Source organism: Dicentrarchus labrax, unplaced genomic scaffold, assembly GCF_905237075.1.
Source record: "Dicentrarchus labrax unplaced genomic scaffold, dlabrax2021, whole genome shotgun sequence".
NCBI classification, from domain to species: Eukaryota; Metazoa; Chordata; class Actinopteri; family Moronidae; genus Dicentrarchus; species Dicentrarchus labrax.
The window spans coordinates 28,130,739-28,149,332 of NW_026136715.1; the positions used below are offsets into that span (position 1 = coordinate 28,130,739).

General features: G+C 40.8%; 1 protein-coding gene across 1 annotated transcript; it reads right to left on the reverse strand.

Moving 5' to 3' along the window:
- Positions 1-217: 217 nt before the first annotated feature.
- kif3b (kinesin family member 3B) lies at positions 218-18,584 on the reverse strand. The gene is made up of 9 exons (XM_051426020.1): positions 18,435-18,584; positions 15,385-16,895; positions 15,099-15,200; positions 8,395-8,517; positions 7,933-8,051; positions 6,162-6,278; positions 4,940-5,045; positions 4,476-4,690; positions 218-4,314 (listed from the first exon to the last, which is right to left on the reverse strand). The coding sequence occupies exons 2-9, from the start codon at positions 16,789-16,791 to the stop codon at positions 4,209-4,211; spliced, it is 2,295 nt and encodes a 764-aa protein (XP_051281980.1). The 5' UTR covers positions 16,792-16,895; positions 18,435-18,584; the 3' UTR covers positions 218-4,208.
- Positions 18,585-18,594: the final 10 nt, after the last annotated feature.

Below are 18,594 nucleotides of genomic sequence, written 5' to 3' on the forward strand. Positions count from 1 at the left end.
GGGTACTGATTTCTGGAAAAAGTTTTTCAAATGTTTTTTTTTCTTGGTGCTTTGGGGACTACTAGCCGTAGTCGAGTGCCACCTGGTTTATTATATTGGAAAGAAGGATGACGTCTTCAGAGCTCAGCAACTCACACCAAAACAGTGTAGATGGATAAATTGCACGACGCACTTGTGATTTTGGGGTGAACTTTAAATAAAACAACACAACTCAATATATATATATATAATTGAATTGTCTTTAATATTCAAAAGAAATTAAACAAGTAAAGACACAGCCAGCCAAAGACAGTGCCCCAGCAGAATGTCATTTGGCTATAAAAACAATACCAGCACATAAAAGTAGGTCACAGATATGGAGTTTGGATCCAGTGATGTAGCTATGGGATACAGATGCAGATGCATTCAATTAAATTAAGACATTCACATTTTGCTTATCAAATTCCTATGAATGATGAATACTCACACAACCAAACAAGCTAGGTCAGATCATGCGGCAGGTATACAGCATTGCAGTGATAGTTACGACAGTTAGGCCTTATTCTAAAGATTATGTTTATGAGGTTAAATGTACAGTGAACTTGTAAATACGTGCAGTCTCCACACTTCCCTAAATCAACACTGTGCAACAGTTGACCTGCACGTTCGTCTTCCACGTGGAGAACCTATCGACTAAAGCATTTTTAAGTGCACACACACACACACACACACACACTCACACTCCCTCCACCTCACACACACACACACACACACACACTCACACTCACACTCACACTCACACTCACACACTCACACTCACACACACACACACACACACACACTCACACACACACACAGAAGAAGATTAAGGACACACAGAAAAAAGGTTTTCTGACTTCTGTCTTTAAAATCAGAACTTAAATAAATGTTTCACATGTGGCCCTAATCTTCTTCGGAAGCAAAAAAGCCTTTACCTTGCTGAATAAAAAAGAAGACACGCACATGTATGATGAAAAAAAAATAACATTTCAATATTAAATTACAAAGCTAAAAAAATAAAACATTAATCTATTTTAAAGGAAAAAAACTGAATCAAAATGTATATCTACATCTGTTTATAAAAATGAAAGATTATAATAAGTTAATTTTTTTTCAACCCATTTTTTAATTTTTTTTTATATATCTGCAAAAGTGACTGAGAATTGCCTATCAACAAGACTATAATCATTGTTACATATCTAAATACATAAGGTATGCAGGCATGGGTCCAACAGCAAAAGAGCTCCTTTAACAACAGGCTGGGTGGCTCTTAAAGCTGCAGTAGGCAACTTTTCTAAAATACCCTTTTGTCATATTTGCTGAAACTTTCACTATATCCTACTCCTAGTGCTCCAAATGGCATTTTTAAGAATCCACCGGGCCTGAACAAAAACAACCAATCAGAGCCAAGAATGATAGCTGATTGTTGAGTCTCATTCCCAGGATATCAAATACAGACACTTTCAGTTCCAAAGCTTCAAGCCATCAACTCAAAGCGTCTATATTTGACGCCCTCTAGGAGGAGCCAGAGGAACCCGATTTTTTCACAGATTATCTGTCTCATGAACTACTGTCAGCAAATATGACAAAAAGTTATTTTCATAAAAGTTACCTACTGCAGCTTTAAACAGACAACTGCACAAGTCACAGGTATTTGAGAGGATTTCATTTGCTGCTGCACCACAGCCTGTTAAAATGTCACAGTGGGTTGTAAAACCCTACACAGTAGCAGCGAGCGGACAGCACACCCCTCACAGTTAGAGTATGGGGAACAGAGAGCAGCAGAGAGGCAGGCTGAACCATGGAGGTTAAACTGCATATTATTCACCTGTAGGCAAACAAAAGGAACGGTTTGTGTATTCAGATGCATTCAAGTCCATATATGTGAGTTCTGTGGCACCACTGCAGTACTGTTTAGCGCTCAGGACTCCCCTGGGGTTTTATTTAGTGTTCTGTTAGACCAATCAGTTCTTTCCAAGGACCACTCAGACCAATACAAAGCCCTCTGCTTCCCTTGCCTTCCTGTGGCCCTTACCCAGAAACCTGGGGGTGGTTGCATGCAGTGTCCAAATGCTCTGCCTCTCCATATGAGTGCACCCCTTTCTGAAAGGAACGTCGGGACCACACTAATAGCAATTCCCTGATGCCGGAATAAATGATTAGATGAGAAAAAAAAAAAAAAAAAACACTGGCCAATAAGAATGTGTGCATGCTTCATATAAAAGGAGCAGAGAATGAGGACACAGGTTAAGGCACCTTGGAACCCTGATAAATCTGAGGCACATTCCAGGACAGTAACTTTGAAGTGATCCAGGGTGTGGTTAGCTCTGATCTCCTGCTCAGGTGTCAGGTGGCCCGCTGCACTGTCGTGCACCCTAAAATGAGTCCGCAGTGGGCGTTTGTGTAAATGTGTTGAGCTCTCTCCCGTCGTTCCCCACCTCCGTCTCATATGCCCCAGGAAGAACAGCATCTACTGATTACAGCAACTTGTGACAGAGTCTGTAGTGTGCTTTACTTTCTGGCCTGTGCATTTACAAGCATACAGAGTTAAAGGAGCAGTTCCACATTTTAGGAAATTCAAAATGTTTTGATTGTGTATATGCTACATATGAAGCCAGAGCTAGCAGCTAGCCCGTCTCTGTCCATTCGCCTACTAATGAACATTGACCACAATTTATCTTGTTTGTTTAAAGGACCAGTGTGTACAATTTAGTGGCATCTAACGGTGTAGCTACCAATTACAACCCCCTTGCCTCACCCTCTTGTTCCAAGGGTGTAGGAGAAACTGTGGTGGCCGTGAAATTCGGAAAAGGCCCTGCAGTTCCTCTAACCGCCACTTGAGGCTGGCTCGAGCGTTGAGTCAGTCTAAAATGCCTAACTTTACAGCAGAAATAAACATGTTTTGGTACAAAAAACACTTTTGCTCTCTATAGCTAATTTCTCCCGTTCATGACAACTATACGGGGTTGAACTTTTATAGCACTCACCTATTTTAATTATTGGGCTTAAAGTGATGCATAATTAAGGGGCGTGGTTGGTTTGAGTGACAGGAGGGTACAGTCACAGGCAGCTGTTTTCAGTAACCAGGCTAAATTCACGCTCCAACTTTGACCATTTTTGGATTAACTGGGAGCCAGGGGAGTCAGGACTACGAGGATACCAGAGCCGACCACACTGAGCTTCACAACGGCTCGTCCATTTTTATTTACACAGTCTATGGTTTCTACCAACGGATTCTCCTAAATGTTACACACTGGACCTTTAATCCATACACAAACAGAAATGTGAAAGTGACTGTGGTTTTGGCAGGAGGCGCATGCTAGAAATATTTCATAGCTGGCCACGCTGACTTCTTGGGGTCTTATTGTCACCATGAGGTTGCCTCTACATAATACCACATGAGGGGGGTACTGGTCTTCTCATCTCACTCTCTGAAACCAAGCCAATAGGCTTATTTCCCAAAATGTTGAAGTATTCCTTTAAGACATAAACGACACATGCACAAAAGACTTATCACAAGACCAACAATGGAAGGAACAGCGCAGTTTGACATAACCCGAAATGTTCCATATTCTGACAGCGACGTAAAGACACACACAGATATGCGGCCTGACATACAACACACACACAGCCTGTTGGTGACAACTGCAGAGCTGCCCAAGTCCATGTGTCATAACGTCAACCCCACGCCCCCCACCCATGTCCACACTTACAGTAAGAGACTACAACACACAACACGGATCTGGGAAGATAGGAAGAAGTAGTGCATTGAGGATACTGCAGTCCATCAAGGGGGGATTGTAAGCCCACCTTCATTTTTTTCCTGTACATTAAGAACATTGTGACACATAGATAACATAGATAAGACATCTGTGGCATTCAGCCAAATGTAGGGAAGGATAACAGCAGTGTAGAGTGATGTGAGGCTTCATGCGTGGCTGCTGTCCTGGTGTTGTACTGACTCCCTCTCAGGATGAGGGGTTTCACATCTCGAAGATGAAAAGCTCATGATAACAGTTAATAGTGGTGTGGTTACAGTTAAAACCTACAAAGCAGCATTAGTCTTAAGTTTATCTCTATCGTCATCTTGAAACTACTCGAACAAAACAAAACCCATTCTCTCAAAGTTGAGTCCCAAAGTGGCAAGGTGCACGAGAGAGGTTGGTGGTGACATTTAGTGGTAAAAGCTGTCACTTGGGCACCAGGCCGCGGGATTGTGGGTACAGCGGGGATCCTGGGCTGGAGGGGCTGAATGGAGAGGTTGGGGTGCTCGACTTCTTGCCTGTTCTTGGCCGACTGAGGAAGCAATGACAGAGGATTAAACATATTGTTGGAACGACAGCTAGGGTTTCTTTGCTTCCTGACCAAATGTGCGAGCACCAGCCTGACCACAGTATATGCCTCTTGCAAATGAACATAATGACAGCTGGAGGAGAGCTACGAGGTGTTTGCCTTACCCAGACTTTGGTTTCTTGAGGCTGCTGCTGCTGCTGCTGGCGGGTGGGGTTTGTCCCAAGCTGCTGTGAAAGCCTGAGGCATCGACCTGGATCTCATCCTCATCCCTTAGAGCATCCTCCAGAGCTGCCGCCACCTTTGGGGCGATAACCGGCTCCTGATACTCTTTAGTGGTCCGAGCTGGCAGGTCCATGTCCAGCATCATGATGTTTTCAGCCTGGGGGAAGGGAAGCAGAACAGAAGCACACACTCACCTGAGATAAACAAGTTAATCCATCCACATACTTGATTCACTGACCAACACTGTTAATACTACACTGTACTGTAGTGTCATCAGTACATCGAAGCCCACCCATTTGGCTTAATCAGTGACAGATAATGAGTGTGTCATGAGTGGTCGTTTATATGCAGAGACCAGTCACTGGAGGGTTATCAGTGAAAAATGTGAGGAGGGTGTGAAGCTTACTTTGTATCTCATGTCAGGCCTCAACATCATGGCCATGTGAGCATGGTGACTGAGAGGCCTCTTGTAGCCAACCGCAGACAAAGGCCTGGTCATCATCTGATGGTCACTGAAGGAGACACAAACAGTGTATACAGCATCGTGGGAACATTGAACTGTTCTATAACACAGCATGCTGGTGTTAAAATTATTACCAAATTTATGAAAATGCATTTTTTTAAATTTGCTAAGTGGGAAGGAGCTAGCAGAATTAATGGGTGTAGTTAGAATTTACTCTTATTTTAATCTCTGATAATTCTTTAGATTAATCTATTAACCATTTGTCAGAAAATAGTGAAAAATGTCCATCCCAGGTGCACAAAGTCCAAGGTGATGTCTTTAAATCTATCATTTTGATGATCCATAACCCAAAAGTTATTCACTTTAATATGCTATAAAACAGAGAAAAGCTATTTTGAGAGGCACTTTCTGCCATTTTTGCACAAAAAATTACTTAAACAATTAACCGATAATCAAAAGTTGGTGATTATTATTTTTCTGGCAATTAACTAATAAATTAATTGACTAATTGTTCCAGCTCTAATCGTGTTTGGCCGTGTTCAAGGCAATCATTTCAAATGGCAAATGAATGGAGAAGAGGTAAAAACTGACCATACATTACTGGTTCCACTCCTGACTCAGTGACATGTTTTATGGATATTTCATATTAAATTCAAAACTGTACAATGAACCCAAACAGTGAACTCAGTAGTTGCGTAAACAGAGTGATTCTGATTCATTCTGAGCAGATTATTTCCTGTTTAGGGAACTTTTTATGCAATTCCCAGTCTGTATTATCACACAGACTTAATAGGCTTCTTTTCTGACAAATTTAGTGTTTTCTTGTCCCTGATGCTTGGCCACTGTTCTATTGGACAATTTACTTTACATTTACTTTTCCAAACCAAATGCTGTGAAATGTGAACCAAATGCTGAGATATAAGCCTACTATGTATACTGTCATTGAATTTTTTTACACGCCATAAAATCAAGAAGGCCTTGTGACCCCCCCCATTAAGCTTTTGGTGGGTCCCATCCCCAAGGTTGGAAACCACTGTAATAAACAATACTGCCACAAACCGTGCTCGTCCTAATTTTGACAGCTTTTACAAACGTGTATGTTCCAGTTGGAGCACTACATGAAGAATGTACAAAAAAAGCGTGTTATTAATATTCTGGAACTCACTCCTCTAAACGTGTGATGGGCTTCATTTTCCAGTATTCATCCTCCTCATCAAAGTAAGCCCTGTTTACTATTTTGTTCTTCTCCTCTAAAGGAATGAAGTTCTCGATGATAAGATGCCTGAAAAACACACAGACAAGTAATTAGACAGAGGCAGTAGCAGGCAGACAGACAGACAGACAAACAGAGAAATAAAAGCAACACAGAAAAGGTCAGATGAGACCGAACAAATATAAACACACAGACAGTATAGTCTTGTGACTCCTTCCCTCCTGTGTGTTATTATTTATTACACTGAATCAGGAAGTCTACTGGTTTGGGTCTGTGGTCAGAAATAATATGCCTAATTCAATTCAGTTCATTAATAATTATACATTTTAGAGGAATTGGGCGGAAGAGAACTAACCATCTGACCAGATCCTGAGAATGCAATAGTACAAGTTAAAAACCCTTTTCTCCTTCTTATGCACTATTTGAGCATTATGTTAGCAGGTTAGAGTTGGGCTATTGTCTATCTAACAGAGAACTAGAAAGAAGCACAACAACAATAATTACCAACATAAACCACCATGTTCTGAACAGACGCATTGCAACACAGGGTTCCCACTCTTTTTAAGAAATCGTTTTCCAGGACCTTTCCAGAACATTTTCTAGGAGTTTTCTTGACAATACAGGACAGCACTCACAAACGGTCATATAAGTTACTGGTAGGCCTAGTGTTGACACTTTAACCCCAGTTAATTACAGTTAAGTGGTCAGCATTTATGGGACAATCCACATTAGCTCACTTTTGTGCCACTCTTGGCTTTTATCACCAAAGCAGATCTGTCTACTGCAGTCTGTGGCAAAGTGACTACAGTTTACTACAGATGTTTTCTAACTGTAACATCAATGACTCGACGAAGAATAGATCGCTACAAGTCCGTTCCACTCCTCCGGTTTAGTCTCAAACAGAATACACACATAGGCTTATGTAAGTGAGCGTCTGTGGGAGTCTGTGGAGTTTGCTCCGCTTAGGTTTCAAAATGAGTATGAATGTATTATTCAGTGCCTTTTTATTGGGCATCGACCTTGCATTACATGTGTATTGTTGAAAAAATAGACTTAAAGCATAAATAAATGCTTCAAGTTGTGGTTAATTGAGCCTGCGTGGAGACGCAGCAGAGCTGCATAAATGCAAATAATGCTGCATTCACGTGGATTCAGTGAGACGGTAGGCAGACAGCACCTCACAACAAAAAAAATCTGATGAAATGGCAGCACGGCAACATGAAACACACACACAACGATATGTTGCTATGGTTGCCACTAACATGACAACCGGTTTGCCTACCTTTGTGCAGCATTCAAATTAAAAAATATAAAAGTCTGTGTGTCTGTGCAGAGTATCACAGCATTATGTTCTGTTTAACATTATTATCTTATATTTAATATCACAAACCAATCATATCCATAACGTCCACTTATGGACCACAGAGCAAGTTTTGGTGAGCAGGCATATGGATAATGAATGAAGAGATGGCAAACTGGTCTGTAATAAAGAATTTAAAATTCACTTGTCATTCGTGCCACAGATAACAGACACGCTGCTTCCCCTGACAGTAAGTTTAAAACCATAATTATTACATTGTGTCTGGGTTTGAAGCCATATGCAGTTTGGACATCACTGCAGTATATTCTCCCTCCTCTGCCAAGGCAGATGGTATCTATAATAGATATAATACTGATCAATGTCTTCCAGCCAGGCCAACAGTATGATACGCAGGCTCCATACTTGAGTTTGAGGTCCCTGGTGAGCTCGTTCTGGGTCTGTTCCAGCTCTTGGCGGTCGTTGATGTGTACCTCCTGGATGTCATGGATTTCTGCCTTCACTGCCTGCAGCTTGGCGAACAGCTAGAGGACAGACAAGGAGAGAGGAAACCAGGGTTACCATGATGAAAAGGAGAGTATTCAGCCTTTGAATTTGGCTTAGACACCTGACTTTTGTTAGGAATAATGGACTAACCAAGCAGACATAATAGTCTTTTCTTACCTGATTTGAAATAGTACCTGGCATACTTACTTGCAAGGCAGTTTATTATCAGATAAAGGTCTCACAAGAACTGAACATCAGACATGCTGTACCTATGCTTTCACAAATGATCAAACACATGCTAGCAGTGTATTTTTATATACTGTACTAGCCAGGACTGGAGGGGCATCCATTACTCAGACCACTCAAGTTTGCAGGCGCTACCTTTTTCAGCTTCTTGGTTTTGATGTCGACCTCCTGTTGCAGAGAGCTGTAGGTCTCCTTCAACTCCAGAGTCTCTTCGTCGCGACTCTCCACCTGCTGCTGCATCTCCCGCTCTCGCCGTTTCTGTAAACGCACACAAACATGTACATTCATACATTTACAGCACGGCTGCCTGTCACAAATTAAAAGTGAGATACACAATTTCTATCCTTCAGCCAAGTAAGGGCCAGTATACAGCAAAATGGTCATCATAAAAAAAAAGCCTTCCTGGGAAACAACATGGACCACCATGTAAAGTGCAGGACTGTGGGATAATGGCTAATAATGAACATAGGGACTCTGGGACTTCAATTGTGGTTTATGCTTTCTATCAAGACAAGTACAGACTACAAGACTTTCAAAATCTCAGACTTGCTTTTGCTGCTCACATTATAAGATTGTTGTCATGTTGACAGAAGGGTGCACAAACCACACAACTGATCTTGAGCTTTATTAGTATCATTGGTAACACCTGTGTTTACCCTACTATTTCATGCCAAAATGGCTGCTGTGAAAAAGGCATATAGTTACAATATTCAACGAAAACCCATGAGGCACTGTGGGGCAGATGGCAGTTTTTCAGGTGCAGATGTGATGTATCAAACAGGAGAGCAGGTGTAAAAATAGCATGGATGGGATTTACACAAGCCACAAGGAAGGTTGTGGCAGAGAAATAACCCTTAATCTGTGGAAATCTCAGTTACTGCAGACAGACTCAGACAAAAAATGTCACGTCCTCAGTCTGATTAGAAATACAAACAGGGCAGTATCAACACCATCTCCACCTTCACTGTTAACCACTGGATCTCCTGCTCCATAAGGTTCTCTCTTGCCTGCTGTCTGTGTATGTGTGTGTTTACCGTCTGTCTGTCTGTTTTGCCTTACAGGTCCCTGCTTGGTAAGCGGACTTAATCAGGGCAACAGGGAGCACCTGGCCAGTCTCCATGGGGTATTTAAAACTTGGCTGTCCAAATCTGTGTGTGTGATAACACTGTTCATGGCGATGACTTTGAGATAAATAAATACTGAAGTGTGTATATTAGCTGTACAGCTCCTATGCTATGGAGTTAGATTTGTGTCTTTATTACATGCGAGAAAATAAATGATCTGAGAGAAAAAAAGATGTTTGAGAGAAAAAGTTATCACACTGATAGCAAAAAAGCATTTTATGAGAGAAAAAAAAAATATTTGAGAAAAAGTTTTCATACCAATATCAAAAAATAATAATATTTGAGACTAAAAAAAGTTTTGAGAGAAAGTATTTTCTCATAGAACATAAAAAAATATTAATTTTTTATTTTTACAATTATTCCTGAGGAAAAAACATCTCTCTCAAAATACTTTTTTAACTCTCAAATATTTATATTTTTGCTATCAGTGTGAAAACATTTTCTCTCAAAAAAAATGTGTTTCTCTCAAAACGTTTTTTTTCTCTCTCTCAAAACCTAAGTCTTTGCTCTTGATGCAGTTTCTTGCTCTTGTGTCAGGATTTTGCTCTCGCTGTGAAAATAATGTCATGGGCGGGGCCACGTTCCTATTAGTGCAGCAGATTAGTAAAAAAATCGTTCAGATTGGTATACAAGCATGAAATTTGGCACAGATACTCTCTAAGGGCCACTATTTTGGAAAAAGGCATTGGCCACTCAAAAATTCAATATGGCGGCCATTTTTCAAACAGTGATGTAGGCATAACATTTTGTGAAAATAGTACATGTTAATTGAAAAAGATGCTTGTCCGTCAAAAATTCAAGATGGCCGCCATTTTTATAGATGGCCACCGTTCCTGTAGAACATTAAATATTTCAATTGTTCAAATGGTGATGTAAGCATAAAATTAGGCAGAAATACTCTTCAAGGAACACTGTTTTGGAAAAAAGGTATGTGCCACTCAAAAATTCAGGATGGAAACCATTTTTCAAGATGGCTGCCATTCCTGTCCTATGTTTATTGCCACTGTTTCCAAATAGTGATACAGAAACTATGCCACAAATACTCTGTTAAGACCACTTTTTGGAAAAATTGGATGGCCAATAAAAAATTCAAGATGGAGACCTTTTCCAAGATGGCCGTCATTTCGGTAGTATGTACACTGATGCACACATGCATGTTAGCAAAAATACTCTAACGGCCACACTTTTAGAAAAAGGCAATCACAAAAATTCAAGATTCATTTTTCAAGGTGGGTGTTGCTTTAATAGTTACTCTGTTGGGACTGAGTTAAAAGAAGGACAAAAAAAAAAAAGTTCTATTCACATTTTTACCAGCTCAAAGGCCTTGTGGCTGGAGTGTCCAACCTGAGATTGAGAGGTTGTGCCCTGCCGAGTCATAATAAAGACTAAAATGGTAGCCAAGGCCTCCCTGCTGGGTAGTCAGCAAGTGTTGTATTGGGGGCAACATATCCAGGAAGGTGTACATATACATCACAGGCAGAAAAAAGGAAGCCCCCCCCCCCACAACCAAAAAACCTTTTTAATAACATTTACAATTGCAATTTACAGTCAAAAAAAAAACAAAAAACAAACCCACCCAAAAAAAAAAAAAAAAACCCTGAAAAAAAAAAACTAGAGGAAGGAGAAAAAAAAAAAAAAAAAAAAAAAAAAAAAAAATAATAGTTTTATAATAATAAAAAATAAAAAAAAAAATAATTGAAAAAAAATCTCTGTGCTGACACTGGGTTGGTCACCCGCAGCCTGCCTGATATGCTAGTGTGTTGAAGAGAGTGCTCTTTTGGAGGAATGGCTTCATGGCCTCTGCCGGGCAACATGTCAAGTCTAGCCTCCTACACTAACAGCTGGCTTGATCATCATATAGCAGGACCACAACTTCTCAAGGATTTGCAGGTCACTATCGTCAGCACAGGAGGGATTGACTTAGTTTGCTGAAGATGAGAGCCTCAGAAAATGTCAGTTTTTTGCAAAATACAGTATCACAATAAAGGCGTGAAAGAATAGAATGCCTTTGGTCTTAACCAAAAATGGTTCATGAACACCAATCCACCGTAGGCTCACACCATACCCAAATGCAACCCACAGCTGCTGGAGACCAAGATCCTGGAGGGATGGGAAGATGCTCAATGCTATAACAAGAATATCAGTGTCATTGGCTTTGATCATTATGGATTTGCTGCCCTCCTCTGTGGCATGTTTGGCATGTACAAAGATGCGGCTATCAGCTTCCTTATGGAAACATTTGTCTAGACGATCAAGACAGGTTTCAGATGTACTCAAGACATTGTGTCCCTTGGTTACAACAACTATGTTTGGCACAGCCATTTGAGCAATCTTGTCAGCCAGAAAGTGGAAGAGGTCTGTTTTGTTATCATTATGTCTCAGGAAATTGCGCCAATTTGATGGAACTTTGGGACACTAAACTTATATATATAATATATAATAGCTATACTATTACTACAAGTCAAGAACTACAGTGTAAGTAAAATTAGATCAGCCGACACTGAACCCCATGCTGAGTTCCACAGCAGTGAAGTCACCAGTGTGGCCTGGTTGTGTAATGACGTTCACTCTATTGAACAAAACCTTCTTTAACACATTAAATTGAGCTCTGACAGAAATGGTGGCCATCTTGAAAATGGTCGCCATCTTGAATTTTTGAGTGTCACACACCTTTTTCCATGAGAATGTTCCTTGAAGAATATTTGTACCAAATCTCATGATAGCATCACCATTTGAAAAATGTATGTAAGGATTCAAGAGAAATGGCGGCCATCTTGAAAAATGGTTACCATCTTGAATTTTTGAGGGACATGCACCGTTTTCCAAAAAAACATTCTTGAGAGAGTATTTTCACAAAATGTTATGCCTACATCAATGTTTGAACGATTGACATAATGGGCATTTGACAGAAATAGCGGACATCTTGAAAAAATGGCCGCCATGTTGAATTTTTGGGTGGCCAACGCCTTTTTCCCAAAAAGTGACCCTTAGAGAGTATCTGTGCCAAATTTCATGCTTGTATACCAATTTGAACGATTCTCTTGAAATATGCCATTAATCTGCTGCACTATATTGGCCAGTCGGGTGAGAATCGTCTTGGGAGTCGAACTGAATCATTACACCATTGTCGATTCACCGGCATAGATGTGCTGCCTTAGTTGAGCGCGGAGACTCCAATGTTTGGGTAAGATGATGACACACACAACTCGATGGGTAGGTAGCTGAGCAAGTTGGTAATCAAAATCATTCTCATCATAGGAATGACTGTCTAGCCCTAACAGGTTAGAGAGTAACAGATCAGAGGTATTAAAGGGTGTTTAACTGGTTAGAGAATAACAGATCAGAGGTATTAAAGGGTGTTTAACAGGTTAGAGAATAACAGATCAGAGGTATTAAAGGATGTTTAACAGGTTAGAGAGTAACAGATCAGAGGTATTAAGGATGTTTAACAGGTTAGAGAGTAACAGATCGAGGTATTAAAGGATGTTTAACAGGTTGAGAGTAACAGATCAGAGGTATTAAGGATGTTTAAGGTTAGAGAATAACAGATCAGAGGTATTAAGGATGTTTAACTGGTAGTAAAGGATGTTTAACTGGTTAGAGAGTAACAGATCAGAGGTATTAAAGGATGTTTAACTGGTTAGAGAGTAACAGATCAGAGGTATTAAAGGGTGTTTAACTGGTTAGAGAGTAACAGATCAGAGGTATTAAAGGGTGTTTAACTGGTTAGTAATGTGGAGTTCAGCTCAGCTAACATCACTGAAGATTAAACATTAAATAGGCTATCCTAAATGGAAGCTAGTTTGCCATTACTGATGTGTTTGTCAGATTGTCATGGACAAAGAATAGCACTCATATTCATGAATGTGTATTATATTCACATAAATCGCTAATTAACCATCATGCTAGGTAAACTTGCAAACTCACCTGGTTTATACTATTTTTAAATCAAATGCCAAATGAATATGTTGATTTAGATAGTTTCACTCCTTATTTAGTGAGTAGTGAGCTAGTTTCTTCCCTAATTAGCGATTAGCTTTACTAGCGATTATGCTAATAATATAATACACATTCATGAATATGAGTGCTATTCTTTGTCCATGACAATCTGACAAACACATCAGTAATGGCAAACTAGCTTCCATTTAGAATAGCCGATTTAATGTTTAATCTTCAGTGATGTTAGCTGAGCTGAACTCCACATTACAACCTTAAAATTTTGATCTGTTACTCGCTAACAGTTAAACACCCTTTATACCTCGATCTATTACTCTCTAACCAGTTAAACATCCTTTAATACCTCTGATCTGTTACTCTCTAACCAGTTAAACACCCTTTAATACCTCTGATCTGTTATTCTCTAACCTGTTAGGGCTAGACAGTCATTCCTATGATGGGAATGATTTTGATTACCAACTTGCTCAGCTACCTACCCATCGAGTTGTGTGTGTCATCATCTTACCCAAACATTGGAGTCTCCGCGCTCAACTAAGGCAGCGCATCTATGCCGGTGAATCGACAATGGTGTAATGATTCAGTTCGACTCCCAGGACGATTCTCACCCGACTGGCCAATAGGAACGTGGCCCCACCCATGACATTATTTCCACAGCGAGAGCAAAATCCTGAAACAAGAGCAAGAAACTGCATCGAGAGCAAAGACTTTGAGAGAGAGAAGAAAAACGTTTTTCCTCAAATAATTTTAAAAATTTCAAATTTATATTTTTTATTTTCTATGAGAAATACTTTCTCTCAAAACTTTTGTTTGTCACAAATATTATTATTTTTTGCGATTGGTATGAAAACTTTTTCTCTCAAATATTTTTTTTCTCTCATAAAATGCTTTTTTGGTATCAGTGTGATAACTTTTTCTCTCAAACATTTTTTTTTCTCTCAGATCATTTATTTTCTCGCATGTAATAAAGACACAAATCTAACTCCATACTATGCCAGCCTGGTTGTCTTTAACTTCAGCTGGAAGTTGGAGCTGAATATCTTAAACCAAACTAAATGTTGTTTATAGAGTAGCAACAGTAATGTTCACAACAGCAAAGTCAAATCAATAACATGTCAACAAAATTGATCTCATTCCTGACATCAAAATGCTGAATAAAGTCTATAAAAAATGAATTCATCCTGTCCCCTGTCCAATGACTGCAGGTACTGCTGGTAGAGAGATGGGGGGCTAGTTAGAGCTAGACAGATTTTAAGATATGTGGCGAACTAAGATGAACAGACTACATACATACAGCTTTTAGCACAGCAACACCATGCAATGCATAAATTGGTGACCGGACTAAAGCAGCAATGTAAACAAGTGTGTAAGAGCATTTAAAATTGACATTAAAATGACCAACGTAGTACAAATACAAAGAAAATACATCTCAATATGGGCGCAGCCATCTTTGTGTTGCGAGTCGTACGTTTAACCTTGTTCAGCTCGGTGTACTCTGAGGAGCCCCGAGTGGGACGGTCGATATTACGACCAAAAGGGGGTGTGTCTCGGAGAAATGTCGCGAGATAGCAGTGACATTTACACTTTCCAACTCGGCAGGGGATTTACGAGACAAATGGATCGCAGCATAAGATTTATGGGTCAGCCCTACGGTCCTAACAAAACAGCTATCCTGTGAACATAGTATTGATTTAGGCGCTTCAAACAAACAAGAAGTTTAATTAAGAGTAGGGTTAATTTTTCAGTTGTTTGGTGGTATACCTGTTCAGCGATTTCCTGCCTCTTCTGCTCCAGCATTCTCTGTTGCTCATTGGTGTGATCCACAATGTTCTTCCCCCCTACCAGGAGCTTACTCTCCATTGCCTGGATGGAGAAAAAAAGTCACATGGGGGAGAAAAGCTGCAAGTTGCAATTGACTCTGGTATATTTCAGCAGCTGGGAACAACATGAGACAATCTGAAATATGAACCTGTACTACACCTTCTTTACAGATCAAATCAGATACATACATAACGTACAGTAATGCAGTTTGACCAATGCAGCTTACCTTCACTTTGGCTGCAAGCATCTCTCCAGCCTCCCTTTCCCTCTTCAAATCTTCCATCTTCTTTTGTTTCTCTCTAAGCAGCCGAGCTTTCTCCTCAGCCACCAGACTGTGATCCTCCATGATTTCCTTCTTCTCTGTCTCCAACTTCTCCTGCTGCTCCCGCCAGTAATCCCCTTTATCGTCCCCATCTTCGTCGTCCTCCTCCTCCGTCTCTCCTTCTTCCAGATCCTCGCCGTCGCTCCCTTCCCCGGCCCTCCTCCTCTGCCTCCTCCTTTTCTTTTTCCCAGAACGCTTTTGCAGCTGCGCCTTCAGCCTTGCGATCTCTTCCTGAAACTCCCTGAGCAGGGCATCCTTGGGATCCTCATTGATACGTGGTTTATTCTTGATGTTTTTAGCCCTGTTGGAGTAGCGCAGCGTTGTCAAGGTCTCCTCCACATTGTAGGATGCTGGGCCAATGTTGGCAACCATGACAGTGCGGGCGTTTCCCCCCAGAGAGTCCTGCAGCAGACGGGTGAGTTTTGAGTCTCGGTAGGGGATGTGGCTGCTCCTGCCATCCACAAGAGCCGATATGACATTCCCCAGAGCAGAAAGTGAAAGATTGATCTTTGTGGCTTCTTTAAGCCTCTCCCCCTGAGCGCCAGTCTTGGTCTGCCTTTCACTACCGGCTAAATCTACCAGGTTCAATTTGCCAACTCTGATATGGTTCTCCCCATCCACACCCAGCTCACTGCACTCTACGGTGATGACGAATATGGCATGAGAACGGGAGCTGTGTTCATTCATGTTAGTGGCACCCACTGAACGATTCTGGTTGCCCACATTCATGACATGTTCAATCTCGCGCACACTCTTGGTAACAAATGATGAAAGGTCTTTGACATACACACCTGTGTCAGGCCTCTCCCTGAGCTCGAGACGACGTGACTGGTCCTTAGAGAGCAGGTCTCTGATCTCCTCTTGGTAAATTTCTAGATATGATGCTCTCACCAGGTACTGCTGATTCTGGGACCGTGAAATGTGAGTGAAGATGTGCTCAAAGGAGTTAGGAATCACCCCTCTCCTCTCTGGATCGTTTCTCACCCCCTCCATAGTATATGTTTTGCCTGTACCCGTCTGCCCATAGGCAAAAATGGTCCCATTGAACCCAAGAAGAACTGAATCCACCAGGGGCCTGAAGGTTTCATCATACAGATCTATTTGTTTGGAGTTCCAGTCATAAACTGAATCAAAAGTGAAGACTTTGGGGAGTTCATTGGCTGAAGCTTCCCTGGGGTTCCTGACAATAATTTGGCCAAATTTGACGTCGACAGATACCACCCTTTCAAACTTGGCCGCCCGCTCTTTTTCATTCATAGGGCGACATCGGACCACCACCTTGACAGACTCGGGGCTCTTGCTCTTGGACATGTTGCAGAGCGGCTGCCAACCCAGGTGGCTTGGCACTTTGTATGCTCTGTCTTCCAAGTGCAGCTTCAGGAACAGTGCACCAGCACAAATGCCCACATCAGAAGCTGTTGGAGAAGACACATTTAATAATGAGTAACAACCTGCAGTGGCAACTGTAATGGTGACTCACAACCTTGACAATTGATGCATCACACACATTTATACTTACAAACTGAAAGACAAAAGAGTTCAATGTAACACAAAGCAATTGACAGACTTTAAACAATGATAGAGGTAGCTGCGTGGTGTAGGAATTATTCAGATACTTAGTTCTGCACTAAAATGTTCCTTGTCAGTGTTTTACTATTATAGCTGATGTTTTTGGATTAATGTTGATACTAAATAATGTGTATGTTGCATTTTACTGCTGTAGATGTTTAAGGTGGAGCAAATTTTAACTATGGTATATACTGTTGGGTAGTTTAATCTACAGACATGAATCATATTCTAGATGATCATCATGTTTGTAGCGTCGTGGTCCTGTGAGAACCACATATCTCTAAAAAGTTCAAAAAACAGCCCTTTTCAGAAGAAGTAGGATCATTTTCTCAACCCAAAAATACTTCAGTTTATCAGAAAAACTCAAAAATTCTCAAAATTACCAAGTTTGGACATACGTTACATGCAGGGGTGAATTTAGAGAAATATTAAAAGGGTGTCATTGAGACCTTAAGGGGTGGCAAAAATATATGCTGATTTAATCATATATCAATTATACTTGTCTCCTTTTAGAAATAAATGTAAAAAAAATAAATTAATCTGAATGAATGTGTTAAATTTGACAGCATTTGACTCCAAGAGACTTGAAGATGAATTGATTGTTGAGTTCCAAAGCATCTGTATTTGATGCCCTGGGAATGAGACTCACCAATCAACTATTATTAGACTATATTTTAGATTTATTCACTATTTACAAAAATTACCTACTAACGTTACAGCTTTAAATACAGTAACTTACACGTAACGTTACTTAACGTTACTTGGATAGCTGTTAGCTTACTGTGCTTCAACGTTCCTTTAGATTGATGACAACTTCTTGTAGCTACATGGGAACGCTATTTAACCGTAATAACACACCTGAGGTTAAAATGAACTGGTCAAAATTAATAACTCGTCTTCATAATGTTACAAGACAACGACGAGAAGCAGCATTTGACATTACACACGGCTCGAACTGTTGCCACTGGCCCAGTTTAGCTAGCTGACTTAACTAAATGTTAGTTAGCGTTTGAATGCGAGGTTGTGAAGTGACAGCCGTTGGGAACTCTCTGCCAACCGTACCATGGTCATAAACTGTCGGTTTTAGGCAAACTGCTCAATTAATGTTAGCAACGACTGGTTGAAATAGCGGATCGGCTAACCAACGTTAGCTTCTGCGAAATATAGCCCATAACGAGACCACAAGACCGGCCTAGCAACGCCAAACACACTGGTAACCTAATCTACAAGTCTGATAGCATTACCTGGCTAACGCTAGCAGCGAGGGCATACAATGAACGCAACACATCGCCATACACAAATAAAAATCACATTACACACATACGACACATGCAGTATAAACACAGCTTTCCACCAGACACACAGAAACGTCGTTAAAGACCTACCAGAGGCGGACGTTAGCTAATAGAAAACTCCCAGTCAGCCATTAGCCGCTGCTCATCCCCGCAGCGGTCCGGGTTATGGTTGCCACTTTGATGAGCAGTCCCCCCGAAGAGGTACGTGTGAAATCATCCTAACCCATATAAATGTTGTGATTCTGAGCGA